The sequence below is a fragment of the Fusarium solani genome, assembly GCF_023522795.1.
Source record: "Fusarium solani strain SB1 chromosome Unknown bctg00000011, whole genome shotgun sequence".
Lineage (NCBI taxonomy): Eukaryota > Fungi > Ascomycota > Sordariomycetes > Hypocreales > Nectriaceae > Fusarium > Fusarium solani.
Genome location: NW_027072149.1, coordinates 355570 through 369173, shown reverse-complemented (window position 1 = coordinate 369173; position 13604 = coordinate 355570). Strand labels below are relative to the sequence as shown.

At 50.8% G+C, this 13604-nt stretch overlaps 6 protein-coding genes across 6 annotated transcripts; 3 read left to right on the top strand and 3 right to left on the bottom strand.

The window, feature by feature from the left end:
* Positions 1-375: 375 nt before the first annotated feature.
* On the top strand, positions 376-2916 carry MRS44_015145 (uncharacterized protein; the record flags this gene model as incomplete). The annotated part of the gene is made up of 16 exons (XM_046271617.1): positions 376-612; positions 669-830; positions 876-983; positions 1034-1104; positions 1157-1267; positions 1317-1343; positions 1393-1435; positions 1489-1531; positions 1582-1686; positions 1733-1849; positions 1898-2303; positions 2351-2422; positions 2476-2522; positions 2570-2643; positions 2707-2837; positions 2892-2916. 16 exons carry the CDS (start codon positions 376-378, stop codon positions 2914-2916), a joined length of 1779 nt encoding a protein of 592 aa, XP_046126087.1.
* A 338-nt stretch (positions 2917-3254) lies between these two features.
* On the bottom strand, positions 3255-3944 carry MRS44_015144 (uncharacterized protein; the record flags this gene model as incomplete). The annotated part of the gene is made up of 1 exon (XM_046277566.2): positions 3255-3944. One exon carries the CDS (start codon positions 3942-3944, stop codon positions 3255-3257), a length of 690 nt encoding a protein of 229 aa, XP_046126086.1.
* A 779-nt stretch (positions 3945-4723) lies between these two features.
* On the top strand, positions 4724-5455 carry MRS44_015143 (uncharacterized protein; the record flags this gene model as incomplete). Its single annotated transcript, XM_046282653.2, has 2 exons — positions 4724-4852; positions 4910-5455. 2 exons carry the CDS (start codon positions 4724-4726, stop codon positions 5453-5455), a joined length of 675 nt encoding a protein of 224 aa, XP_046126085.1.
* A 131-nt stretch (positions 5456-5586) lies between these two features.
* On the bottom strand, positions 5587-6964 carry MRS44_015142 (uncharacterized protein; the record flags this gene model as incomplete). The annotated part of the gene is made up of 2 exons (XM_046279712.2): positions 5587-6802; positions 6888-6964. 2 exons carry the CDS (start codon positions 6962-6964, stop codon positions 5587-5589), a joined length of 1293 nt encoding a protein of 430 aa, XP_046126084.1.
* A 2988-nt stretch (positions 6965-9952) lies between these two features.
* On the top strand, positions 9953-11391 carry MRS44_015141 (uncharacterized protein; the record flags this gene model as incomplete). The annotated part of the gene is made up of 2 exons (XM_065619085.1): positions 9953-11062; positions 11113-11391. The coding sequence occupies 2 exons, from the start codon at positions 9953-9955 to the stop codon at positions 11389-11391; spliced, it is 1389 nt and encodes a 462-aa protein (XP_065475157.1).
* A 1104-nt stretch (positions 11392-12495) lies between these two features.
* On the bottom strand, positions 12496-13520 carry MRS44_015140 (uncharacterized protein; the record flags this gene model as incomplete). The annotated part of the gene is made up of 4 exons (XM_046272335.2): positions 12496-12704; positions 12771-13242; positions 13298-13398; positions 13445-13520. 4 exons carry the CDS (start codon positions 13518-13520, stop codon positions 12496-12498), a joined length of 858 nt encoding a protein of 285 aa, XP_046126082.1.
* Between the last annotated feature and the right edge of the window lie 84 nt (positions 13521-13604).

Below are 13604 nucleotides of genomic sequence, written 5' to 3'. Positions count from 1 at the left end.
ACCGAAACTCGAGTGGCGTACGACCCCTCAACACAGGGTCGCCGCTGCATAGTAAACATGGATCTCCTCGGAGCACTGGCCTGTCTGTCGGGGAGTTGCCTACTAGTTTCCTACATAGGCAAGTTTGATGTCGCCATGGGCCGCTGTGGAGTGGAATCCACTGAGAAGTGAAGCTGCTTCGTCCGAGTTGGGGGTCACATTCGGGAATATCTCGCTGGGCCCCTGATGACAGTTCAGCGATCGGTCCGTATTTAAATACTTGGGCCGTTCTATCAAGAGTTCGTTTGATCACTGAAAAGTCACAGTTTGCACTCGGCTGGTCGGGCAGTTCAATAATACCATTGACAGTATCGCTCTTTCGAGGATACCGACAGGATGACTGCCAAGCAATCAGCCATCACACCCTCGCCTGCCGAGTCCGATACACCATCCGAACATGGCAGTCTAGAGTCCCAGAAAAGGCCTACCGCCACCTATGGCGCCTTGGCTCCCACTGCCCCAGCCTTGGCCTCCCAAGAGAACCAGCGCATGGAAGGCGCTCTTGGTGATGCCGTTCTGCGCTTTCTGAGAATCCGGAAGGGTCCCAAGGCCGACGAGTACGATCCCGATTCGGTATTGATCAGCCTTCTCTCGACATTGATGTAGAACCGGAAGCTAACGGGATCAAGATTGCGACGCAGCCAAGTATCTGGGATTCGGAGAACTTGGAGGAGTACAAGCAGCTATACATTCACCCGCAATGGGAGAATTGGAGCGCTTTCGATCCCAACTTTCGGTGGACTTGGAAGGAAGAGAATGCCGTGCGACACAAGGTTGATTGGAAGATCATGGTAAGTGCTTTGGGGTCTATAATGGTCATCTTGTTGACTCTCTAGGTCTGGGTTTGTGTCATGTTTTCGGCCTTGAATATTGATCGCAACAACATCTCCAACGCCGTCTCGGATAATATGCTTGACGATCTAGGCATCGATCGTGCCGATTATGTGAGTCGCATCGTCGACCATGCAAGTGTTTTCTACTGACTGACTGATAGAACATTGGTCAAACCATCTCCCGAGTTGGATTCCTTGTGGCTGAACTTCCATCTCAGCTCATATCTAAGCGGTTAGCGACCTTGTGGTGTTCATGGTGATGGCTTTGCTGACTCTGATTCTAGTATCGGTCCGGATCTGTGGATTCCCATTCAGATTTGTCTTTTTAGTCTCGTTTCTGCCATGCAGTTCTTCCTTAGCGGTCGGGCGTCATTCCTCGCAACTCGATATCTGATGTGAGTAGCCCTGGCATCATCAGTCGGGCCTTGTTAACCATCTGTCCAGTGCCACATTCCAAGGTGGATTCATTCCGTAGGTCTCGCTTGCTTGATGAAAGAGGCGCATCATTGACAGGACCCAGGGACACGATTCTGTACCTGAGTTACTGGTATACCGGCAAACGAGTGAGTAACTCATCAGTTCCGAACCCCTCACCAGTTGTAACTGACCCCAATAGCTCCCAATTCGGCTGGCTTGGTTCTGGATGTCTTCCCAGCTTGGTAAGCCTATTCTACTGCGGATAAAAGATCGCAAGCTCATCAATATACAGTCGACATCGGGGTTGGATTCGCTGCCGTAGGTATGCTGTCGATGCGTGGCATTCTCGGATACGCTGGTTGGAGATGGCTGTTCCTTCTTGAAGGCGCTTTCACTTGTGAGTCAAAATCCTAAACCTAACTACAAGATTCTAACACTACCAGTCTGCGTTGGCGTTGCTTCCTTCTTCCTCATGCCCCAGTGCCCGGCCAAGACCAAAAGTTGGTGGAATAAGAAGGGATACTTTACCGAAAAGGAAGAAAAGATTATTGTCAACTCAGGTCCGTCCCCCACAAGCTTTCATTGCTGGCTATTGCTGACTTCATCAGTCATCCGAGATGACCCTCAAAAGGGTGGAATGTACAACCGACAAGGTCTCTCAGTCCGTCAAATCTGGGAATGTGCCAAGGACTACGACATGTGGCCACTCTACGCCCTTGGCCTGCTATTCGGCCTCCCCAAATATCCCGTCGACCAGTACCTGACTCTTGCCTTCCGAGGTCTTGGATTCTCCGTCATCCAGAGCAACCTTCTTAAGATACCCAACATTGTCGGCTCCTGCATAACCATGCTTCTCATCACGGCCTTCAGTGAGCTGGTCAACAACAGAAGTTTCGTGGCCATGGCAGAGGATTTCTGGCTACTGCCTTGCTTCGTTGCACTTATTGCTCTTCCCAACCCCATCAGTCCGTGGGCGTACTTTGCCATTGCAACTGTTCTCCTGTCATTCCCATAGTGAGTAAGAGGCCCGAACAAAGAGGACTCGTGCTAACCTGCTCTAGCACCCACCCCATTCAGGTTGCATGGACAAGTCGGAATGCAGGATCCGTCCAGAACAGAACGGTTTCCGCCTCGTAAGCAAACTTTCTTACCTGCGTATCATTCCTGCTAACTGAACCGTACCTAGTCTGTATAACATGTTCGTACAAGTCAGTGGAATGATTGGAGCAAACAGTGAGTCAATATCCCATCGGTCAAAAGGCCAAGTGCTAAGTTCACAGTCTATCAACCCGACGATGCCCCACGATACTTCAAAGCAAACAAGGGCCTCCTGGTCATTTGTATTTGGATGTGTGTAAGTATAACGTCCCTCTTGCTATGCTCCTCTCGCATTCACAGACGCTCACCCTTTTTGTAGCTCATTCAATACCCGGGAACCTACTTCTACTACAGTTGGAGGAACAACCGGAAGGCAAAGAAGTGGGACGCCATGACTGTAGAAGAGCAGCATCATTACAGGACGACCACAACGGACGAGGGTAACAAGAGGTGAGTGCTGACCAATGATTCCGCTAAGATTTCCCTTGCTCATTTACTACATAGACTCGACTTCCGTTTTGCAACTTAGAAGATCAGGTTGGGATCAAGGGCTAGAGAAGTGGTACAAAGATGTCGTCGACGGGCAATCCAAGAGAAGCAGGACGCTGCTCTATTAGACACTCTCGTCATTGAGTCACTAAACGTCATGGTGAGAGTGGACAGTCACTCGCAAGGATTGATGGGCCCACGCAATACTATTAGATGTCTTGAACCTATTATTATCGCTAGGCATCTTGGCTGATTTCCAGGCTAAGCCTCCGTTGAGCCGATGCCTAACCCCCTTGTGCCGACTGATATATCGTCTAGCTTTCCCCTATTATAGCCATTCCCTAAGATTCGTTAACCTCCACAAACTTCTCTCCGGTATTAATCCCTAATAACCACTGCGCTTTTGCTAAAGAGTCCCTCGACTGCAATCTTGACCAAGAACCTCGCCGCACTAGCAACGCTCACGCTGTCGGCCATGCCCATTCCAACACCATCGCTACCTAGCGTTTGCACGTCCTTCTTAGTGTCGGTCTTCTTCTTCGGATTGTCAAACTCCAGCCTCACAGCCCTCACAAGAGTCCAGTCCATCTTTGTCGATCGAATCTCCTTGTCAACGAGACCGTGGTCCTCGAGGGCGTACTTTATGTTGGTCCACCCCATGAATGCCTTGGAAAGCCACGGCAGGTTGGCCCACGAGTCTCCGACGCCTGCTGTCGACATGACTACAATGCGGTAGATGCCCGCTTTTTCTAGAACCTCGCAGGCATTGGCACAAGAGTCGGACAGAAAACGAGGCGGTGAAAGCTGGGGTGCAAAAGGGCTATCGGACTTGCGGACCGTGTTCAAGGTGACGATGGCAGCAGAAGGGGTGAGAGAAGGCGCCGCACAGAGAGCTTTTTGTATGTCCGGCTTTGATAGCGGGGATCCAGTGACGACGGTGAGGCCAGGACGGGGGGCGAGGCTGCCAGCGGTACGAACGAGGGCTACCGCTGTATGACCTTGAGAGAGTAACTCAGAGACGACGTGCTTGCCGGTGCGCCCAGTTGCGCCAAGGAGGAGGAAATGCATGGTATTTGATGATGAGAGGTAGCGTTGAGTATTTGTATGCCTGAGCTGATGAGGAGGTGGAAGAACTGGGTAGCAAAAGGGCGAAGGTTGCAGCGTTTATTTAACTGTGATGACGGACGAGAAGGGCTACTGACAACAACGAAAGGATGAATAAATACCTTATGAGATGCCCTGGGCGCTCAATCGGTCGGGTTTTGAGGCTGATACCCCAGATCGTCCTTGATTGGTTTGTTCGGTCAGCATTCTGTAAACGGATGCCGGACGTGGGTCTCGGCCTTGAGAGCGAAAACCCCGGACCCGAGAAGCGAAGGCCGAATAACAACGAGAATAAGGCTATCCATCAATTTGTCATCAAATGCAAAGACCGGTGACATTGGACCCCGTACATCAACCAACCATCGGCTTGTGCAAGCTGAAAACGGAGATTGTCGCCCACAAGGGGACTTCAAGCAATGCCTCAACTACCGATCCGGGATGAGGACTAGCTGTCTGGCGCTAGCTCGATTGGGTTGTGAGAGCGACCCGACCAATCAGAGGTACTATTCAAGCAGCAGCATGGTGGGCTTTATACTCCACATTGCGGTGATGAACTCGTTCCGACGCTGGGGTGGTCTCCTATGAAGCAAATCCGAGGCCCAGCCTTATTGTCTCGGTCGACTTTAAATATCAATAGACGTACCCAGTCTCTCTGAAAATCCAAACTAGTTCTATATCTTCACATGTCGAGGTTCATCACCAACAGTCCCAGGTTCGCGTCGACGCTGTTGCACCGCTCCAAAATGCCGGCTTTTACTCTGTATGGCGCCCGTGGCTCGACCAACACGGACCGTGTCCGCCTAACTCTCGCCGAGGGTGGTTTCACTGACTATGAACTCATGCTTGTCAACTTGGCAAAGAGGGAACAAAAGGTACGTAAATGATATTGTCCTCTGCCATTGCAGCTCACTAACACCACTGCAACTCAGTCTGAGGAGCACATGAAGCGCCACCCATGGGGCAAAGTCCCTGTCGTCACTTTTCCCAATGGCTTCACCCTCTTTGAGAGCCGTGCAATCTGCAAATATCTCGCCAAAAAGTACTCGCTCCCGCTTCTGCCTCCAGAGTCGGATCCTGAGGCTGTGGCCCTGTTTGACCAGGCACAATCGGTGGAGATGGTCAACTTCGCAGAACCTGCAGGAAAGATCGCATTTGAAAAGTTTGCGAAACGGTTTATAGGACTACCTCCTGATGAGGCCGTCGTCGAGGGTGCACTGCGTGCAGTAGAGGCGTTTTTCGACGTGGCAGAAGGACTCTTGCAAAACCGCGACTACATGGCCGGAAACGACTTTACTCTTGTGGATATCTACTATATCCCAGTGGTTCAGAGACTCTTTGCGTGCGGGTATACGAATGTCATCTTCAGTCGGAAAGCTGTGTGTGCATGGTGGGATCGCTGCATCAATAGACCCGCCATACAGAAACTGCTGGCCGCTGATAAAGAGGCTGCGGCTGCGGCTGCTGCACGTCAATAGGGCATTAATTGTAGAGATGGTTTCAGAAACGAAGGGCAATAATGCTCCGCTCCAATTTACTCTTAGTTGATCGTAAAAAAAACAGAAGTTAGATGCGTGGCTTAGAAAGGTCGCTTCGCCAAAAAAATACATCAGCGTACATTAAATAGCTCCCCTTGACCCTTCCCAGTCCTCTTGAACCCTCCATAAGCCTTTACTCTTCCATCTATGTTGTCAGCTATACCCTGCAATCGATCATTTTCAGTCCGCAGCTCGCTATCAAGATCCAGTGAGGAGTCCAGTGTCCCTAAGAGAATAACTTTCAAGGCCTGGTGGAAGAAGCGCAAGAAAGAGACGGAAAGAGGCTCAGAGCCAGGACTTCCACTGTCCTTATAGACAAGTTCAAGATCATTAAGCCATGACCCCAAGGATTTTAGCAGAGATGCCTTTTCGGATAGTAGTCGAATGCCCTCTCCTGGTGATGCCACATGCGATACTCTGCCGAGAAATTCAAGCGTCGACGTAGCGAGCCTTGTAAGCTCTGTTCGCATGTCAGGTGCAATCGCGCGAATACTGCGGGATTCTATAGTTTGTTGATGGGGCGGCGTTAAAGCCCCAGACACCGCCGCTCTGCTTCTATCGACCGCTGCTGGGGGCTCCGCAAACTTGCATGGCGCAGCGAACATCTTGATGATAAAGACATCCAGCAAGGGTAGCTGACTATGATGCGCCGGCACTAATCTTTTTCCAGCAAAGGTTGGCCTTGCCCGGTACTCATGCATAATGCTGAGTCCTTGGATCATATGCCTGGCCATGGCAGTGAAATTCCATCGAACTTGCTCAATACTTATGAAGATCTGACAACAAAGTAATGCCGACTTCAGCCCGTTGGATCCTGGAGACGACAGGCTGGAGGCGAGACCCCCTAGGGCCATGCAATATTGCTGCAGGCCGTAGTCAGAGCCATAGCTCGAATGTCGCTGCCCGAGAGACATCGGAAGATCTCCGGAAGCCTCGAGATGTTCCCGGAGAGCTCGAAGGGACGAAACCGCGTGTTGTATCAGCGGGTCGGTCAGGCTAGCTTGGAGAACTTGCCTGGCCTCTTCATCGCAACCCAGCTTGACGTTGAATATGGTCTTGGTTGAGAAGTAACGGCTTAGGAGATCGCTGTCCTTGGGGGAGATCTCGATCACGGTGTGCCGGGTGACAAGTGAGCCTGCACTTGGCTTCATGCTACCAGTATGAGAGTTGTAAGTGGATTGACTCGTAACAAGTCGAAAGGGAGACTCGTAGCCGTCGCAGGCACGGCCAGTGTTGACACATTTCAGGCAGAATGGCTTGCCCTCGTCGCATTTGACCTTTCGTATTCTATTGCTGAGTGAGCACAATCACTGTGGATCTACGTAAAGCCTTAATCTTGGGGGGTAGATCAGTGGCCCGGGCTGAGACTGACCTGCAGGTTGTGCATCCAGTTTTCACCTTTGTTCTACTTTGAATGTTCCGTTTACGCGTAACAAGGGTTTCGGCCATGGTCGCGTGAGACGTTCACGCTTGCCGCGTTAGAGGGAGAGAAATCTGAAGCTGGTAGGTAACTTGAGGGTACGAATCTAATGATGCGCCTTGATTCATTGCCGAGGCCCAGACGCTCAGGTTGATGTGTTGTTGAGGTGTCAGACGCCAAGCGGGCCACAGGAGATGATGTTCCAGGGCAATTTTTGGTTTGGTAAGCGGAGCCAACACTTTAGCGCCAATCAGTCGCATGGCTCAGGGTCAACGGCCCATCATTCTTTGCGATAAGCACCACTGCTGGAGTCCGATAAGATAAACACGGGCCAATCACATTATGGACGGCCTCACCTAAAGAGACCTTCAACCTCGCTCTGCAATAAAAAGTGACCAAAGTAGACTTAAATAAGAATATACATGATTGAATAAGCCAAATTCTCATTTAGTAAAATAGGAGGAAGGTGAGAAGGGAGGTAAAATATGAAAAGAAGAGCGTGTGGGTGAAATAAGGGATCTTATAACCTGAGCTTGTAAAAAGTGTGCATGAACAACTACGTAAAACAAAAGCTCAAACGTCAAATTGGATCCCTCAAGGGTTGTCACAATTACAACGATCTTAAGAATGGCCGCTAAAGGAGCTCTTAATAAACGATTCGCGTCCTCTTAATTGCTCTATAGCAAGCGCAACGAATTACACTTGACAGATCTTGTTTTGCTACAGGGTAGCACCGGCAACAGATAGGAGATCGATGACTCGTCTCCCACCTCGATTGACGAGCCGATTGGATTCCTATTGAAACAGTGCTGGAGAAACACTTTCTAGTTGTCAGTTGCTCCATGCATTGCTTAGCTGGGTTCGTGAACGCGAATAACAATCCGATCATTCATGGAGGGGTGAGAGCCTCTGTCCTTCGAGCCAAGCCATCGGCAAAACAATACGTTACAGACTCTCAGAAAAAGTACAAATAGCCCTCTGTTGAGAAATAGACACATGTAATTGTAGTCTTGAAAATGTGGTTAGGTGATAAACTGACGAGAGAATATGTAGCCTGTCAACTAACAGGGGCGGGAGTTCTTCAGCTAACAACACATGCAGCTGAGTAGCCGATTTACGCCACAGGTACTCCGTATTTAATTCGGGATTGCATCTCGGGTATCGGCAGAATGAGGCGCTACAAGTCCTACGGGGATTACGATGATTCATTGGAATATCCCTCGCTTCCAATATGTGGAAATCTTCTGGAAAATAGGTCACATCTGAGCGATCCGCGATATTGCCAATGACCATAGAGGCTATTCTACCTGGCACGCTTAATTGTCCCCTTTCTCTCTAGGAGTGCGCTGATGATTTGTGTCAGACCACTACGCCTAGGTGAGATTGCTGGATGCCTCTTGCTTGATGGATATTGAGGGGTTGGAAGGGTTCGCGTCCACCTTCTTCACTGCTTCTGATCATGCGAGCAGGGGTATGCAGGCCTTTTGAGATATATGATTGAAGGCTGTGCCTATTTCCCCTTCTTCGACACCACCACCAGGGAAGCGGGCTTATCAACAACTACAAGCGTACATCAATGATGCCGTCGAGTGATTGATAGACGTGCCGGAGAGCTTTGTCATCCTGCCCGAAGTCAATCGCTTATCGTTGTCTCGAGAAAACTACCAAGCGTCGGATTGGTGGCGTCCCGCCAGTGACATGTGCTGACCGAGGGATGGTTCGATGGGTTCACGTCGAAAAAATGTTAGCTCCAACGCGTCACATGCAGGATGCGTCATGATGGAACAACGAATGCTTGTTTGTGCAGGGATGGGACTGGACACCCTTTATCAATGATGGAGAGGAGAGCATGCTGTTTCGAGACTGGATGTGGGAATCTCTCGTGATTTTGCATGGACAGCTGAAGATGTTGCGTCGGGTCGGATGGCGAATGGCTTCATATCACTTGGCCCTTGCGCCATTCTTGATTTCTTCTGAACTTTAATGTTGAAAGAAGTCAAGGTCGAGAATGGGTGTCTCGGTGTTGATAAGAGCGTGCCAGGAACGATAAGAGTTGGCGTCAACCGTTACATTCACCACCCGCCACATGGCTGCTGGCGATCGCCTCAAGGGACTCGGCATTTGCGGTATCTACGACGCGCTATCCCCCATGTTCCGATATGGGAATTGTCCACTGCAGATGCCCTGAAACATGGGCAATGAACTGATCCCCCATGCCAATGGCGCCAAGGGTCTCGACTCTTGGCCGCCGCGTTAAGACGCCCGTGACGAACGCCACCAACGGCTGCTGCAACCCAAGGGCTTCGGGGAAAAAGTTGACATTGAAGATCCACTGGGACTGCCCACTCTGTCCAATCACTTGCTCTCTATCCCTGCATGCGTTCATCAGATCATGAAGGGCATTCCAGGTTCTCCCCCAACGTCATTTGTGCCTGCGGATCGACAACCTGAGGCACCTGCTCCCGTCTTCTGATGCCATTGGCATGAAAGTCGCACGATGGAGAGTTATCGTGGTGGGCGAGAAGTGACGGATGCCAACCAACGCTAGCTGCAAGTCGTCAAGAGTGCTGTGATCTGACAAGGGACTCCACGGGTCCGCGGCAGATCTTTAGATCCATTCCATGAGGGGCTTTTAGTTGTATAGTTTGGCTAGAGATAATATCTCATCTGGGTCTAGAGTGGCCAGTGAACTAACTTGGTGGCCGTGGTGCTCATTAAGAGCCGCTCCCCGCATCACACCCGTCTTGGCTACCTCAACCTTCTCTTCCTCCACGACGACTGTCACCGATACCCTTCGCTTACTCCCGCCATGACGAGCCTGATTTCATCTCAGTCATAAATGATACCTCCTTATCTGGCCTGAGATTCTTAGAAAACCCCCAGGACAAAGCTCGCTTCCCCCGGCCTCCAAAATCGACTCACCACATCAGATTCGGCCTTCGTTCCGAGAACGCAGAAACGAAAGATTTCTTGACAGCGGATTACTAGATCCAGACGACCACACGTGCTGTCACAAAATGCATCGCTCTTCTACTTCCTCAACCTCTTGCTACGGCCTCACTCTGGATCACCCCTTACGACCCGGCTCTCCGTCTTTCAAACACTACCGGCTACCGACCTCGCATTCTCGCCAAGCAAATTACGCACAGCCACTCCACAATACGACGGCGGGCATTTTAACTCTAACGGGGTTGGGCGCGGAGCCAAGCATTATGGTCACGGGGTCCTCGGGCATGCGAGTGAGATCACCTGCCCTGGTCGAATACCGAGAGCGAGACGATGCTGGTAACGGCAACGAAAACAAGACGGCTCCCGAAGCTCTGGAGAGGCAGCCAAAGGAATCACCGGAAGTGGCAAAGGCGTCGAACCAAGACTTGGGCGGCGAATCATCGCCACCATTTGCCCCTACGAAGAAGACCAGTCCAGGCACAGGGTCCCTCGACGACAGGGGCAAAGTTGGTAACGAATCGCCATCATGCCAAGAGACGAGCACCACTCAGGGTCCTGGAGAGAGGCTCCAAAGGCCTCGCAGCGAGTCCAGTGAACGGGTCCGTCCCGCCCTTCGCCCGCGCCATCATCGAAGCTCTAGCATGCCTAGTTTTTCAAAGACGGTCCACTTCGACACGAAACTGAACCACGTTTGTTACTTCCGCAAGGCCGATCGCCCTCTCGCCGTCAGCGCAGGCTCTTCGCCAGTCATTGGCCATCTCGAGGCGAATGAGTACCCATTCTACGCAGACAACGACGAGGACCTTTTTGAGTGGCAGCTTTTCACACCCAACTTTCCTCGGAATTCCCTGGATAGGGATTCCATGCCAGTCCGACTCGAGAGGCTGTATCTCTCACATGACAACAAGCACATCTTGGGTTCGGTCATAGTGGCAAACCTGGCTTTCGAGAAGTCGGTCATTTGCCGCTTCACCTTGGACTACTGGACAACGACTTCCGAGACCACGGCGGTGCATTGCTGCCCTGTGCCCGGGCAGATGGGCAAATATGATCGATTCATATTCAGCATCAGGCTAACAGAGACCGTGAACATAGAATCGAAGCCCATATTTCTCTGCATTCGCTACAACGTCAACGGGCAGGAGTTTTGGGATAACAATCTGGGCACCAATTTTCAGGTAGATTTAAGAAAAAAGTATGGATGCTAGGTAGGAAAATGGGTTCATAGAGCGAGAAGATAGGTATCATTGTACGAGTTCAAAATGCGAAGAACGAGAATTTACGCCATCACCAAAACCTGATGATTCAAAGCCACACTCAGGTTACTCGAATACCGTCAAGAGAGGCAATCAGGTTCCCGACGTGGCTGATCATATCATGTTCCCTGAGCCACTTGCGCCACGCTCTCGGCAAGCGCGGAGTTCTTGACCATCAGATCATGGCTGCAAACGCGGTCCTGTGCCGAGACAAGACGCCCAATCGCAAGACACTCCAGCCCGCAAATTAATGAGCGCTAGCTAGATCCGTTGATCACATCCGCACGCGAGGCTCGTGAAACGAAAGAGCTCGTATGCTACCTCACCCCCTCCTGAGCTGAAAAATCCGAGACTGCCGGGCGAGCTTGGCTTGGAGGATCCATGCAGCCGATCAAGTACTGGGCTTATCTGCAGTGGCCTTCTGGGGCCCTGTAATGTGATTCTGTGCTTAAGCGACTCGTGGTGAGGCCACCATCTTGCGTTTGAAACTGGGGTCGAGGGACGCGATGCTGGGAACTGGTGAGGGGCTGTGTTTTACATAATCGGCTCTCATTTGTTTGTGACGTGCTGTCGGCGGTTCGGTTTCCTGCAAATTTCGTAAACGCCGTCCTCGATCTCGAGTAAACCCCTGCGAGGTTGGGTTTAGGTACCCTTGTGGCCCGTCCTGTCGGTACTAGCCCCCTATTTACTCAAACCGAGGTTGATCATAACTATCTCTGTTAAGATCTCCTGTTCAAGTCCACGCGCACCGACCTTACAGCCAGGTAGGTGAATCAGGGGTTGCTCTTCCTGGATGTATTCGGCCGTCTATCACTATGAGCGTATTTGGGGCAATGCCACCCCTTGAAGTGCAAGACCCGATCTTGATAGCAGTGTTCTGTGCAACTAAGTCTTGAAGTTAATTGATTCATGTCAAGGTTTAGTCGCCGAGACTGTTTATACTGTAATAATTATGATATTTTAGCATCCTTTGCCCTCATTTTTAGTTATGCCAGATTGTTTCTCCGCTAGAATTCCCGAGACACCCTGATGCTCTCTTGCTTTCCAAGTTTCATTGTCGAAAAACACTAGCCCGTCTAATCCATCCTTTCCCATGGAAGCAACAGCAGAGTGGCTCCTGGCGGTAGAAAGAGGTCTTGGACTATACGAAGCTCCCTAGCCTTGGAGCCTATTGCCGCACTGGCTCCCATGATAAATATTGATAGTTGGAGTATACGACTCTCGTACCGCGCGTTCCGCTCCCAGAAGATGAACCAGCAAATGTTCTCCCGCATTGAGTTTCTAATGAATGTCGTTCTTGCGATTGGGGTCGCCTCATTACAAGGGTGGAAATACTAGAAAAACAAAAGCCATGTCTAGTAGGAGGCTGGAACGACTCCAAGTCGGCCACCGTCCGTCACAAGCACATTTCCGTTAATGTATGCACCAGCTCGGCTGACCAAAAACAGAATAGCACCTGCGATATCCTCCTCATCTCCCGGCCGTTCCTCGGGAACAACAGATTTGGGCCAGCCGGCCGTTTTCCGGTATTCGATTGCTTCCGTTGTCATCTCGCTGGGGTAAACTGGGAATTCACAGTCAAAATTTGATCTAGACGATTACTTGGAAGCTGCATCTGCAGACAACTTACATCCCGGTGCGATGACGTTGGCACGAATGTTGAACTGCCCCAGAGAAGTGGAGAGCTGCTTGAAAATGTGTGTAACTGCGGCCTTGGAACCCCCATAGGCATATCCCAGAGCGGGTGATCGGTTGAAGCCACCAATACTGCTGGTGGCGATGACTTGGCTTCTCTGCTTGAGATTCCCTTTCTTGTTGCCCGCATCGAGTAGTTCAAGGAAGGCAAACACTGTGTTAAGCACTCCAACAGTATTGATGGTAAAGGTGTCGCTGAGATCCTTGGTATCCCAGCCCCAGACATAGTTGCGGAACTCTGAGATGCTGGGGTTGGACGGCAGCTTGGTAAGAGAGGGACCTCCAATACCGGCATTAGCAATGACAACATTGACGTAGCCGTGGCTCGATTCAATCTCGGACACTGCACGCTCAAGATCTTTCTTGTTTGTTATGTCGCCTTGAATGGGATGAATGTTTCCATGCTTCTGCTCTGTGTCAGTTGCCTTTGTCCCAGCAGTCAGTTCAACAAGGGCAGCATACCGCAGTGCTGACCGCACTCTCTAGGACCTCCTTTCTTCGCCCGATGATATAGACAATTGCACCATTGGCTTCCAGGGCCTGAGATATCATGAGGCCAATGCCTATCGAGTGTCAGTGACGACATCCAGTGCAAATGGATGAACTTACCGCTCCCGCCTCCTGTCACAACGGCGATAAGGCCATTGACGTTGAAGAGGTTATTGATCTCGAAAGCTGAGGCCATTATGATAGTCGGAGAGATGGGCAGAGAAGATAATCAAGAGTGAAGCCTTGAGATCGTGTCCAAGGGCATGTTTTATTCCCGCAG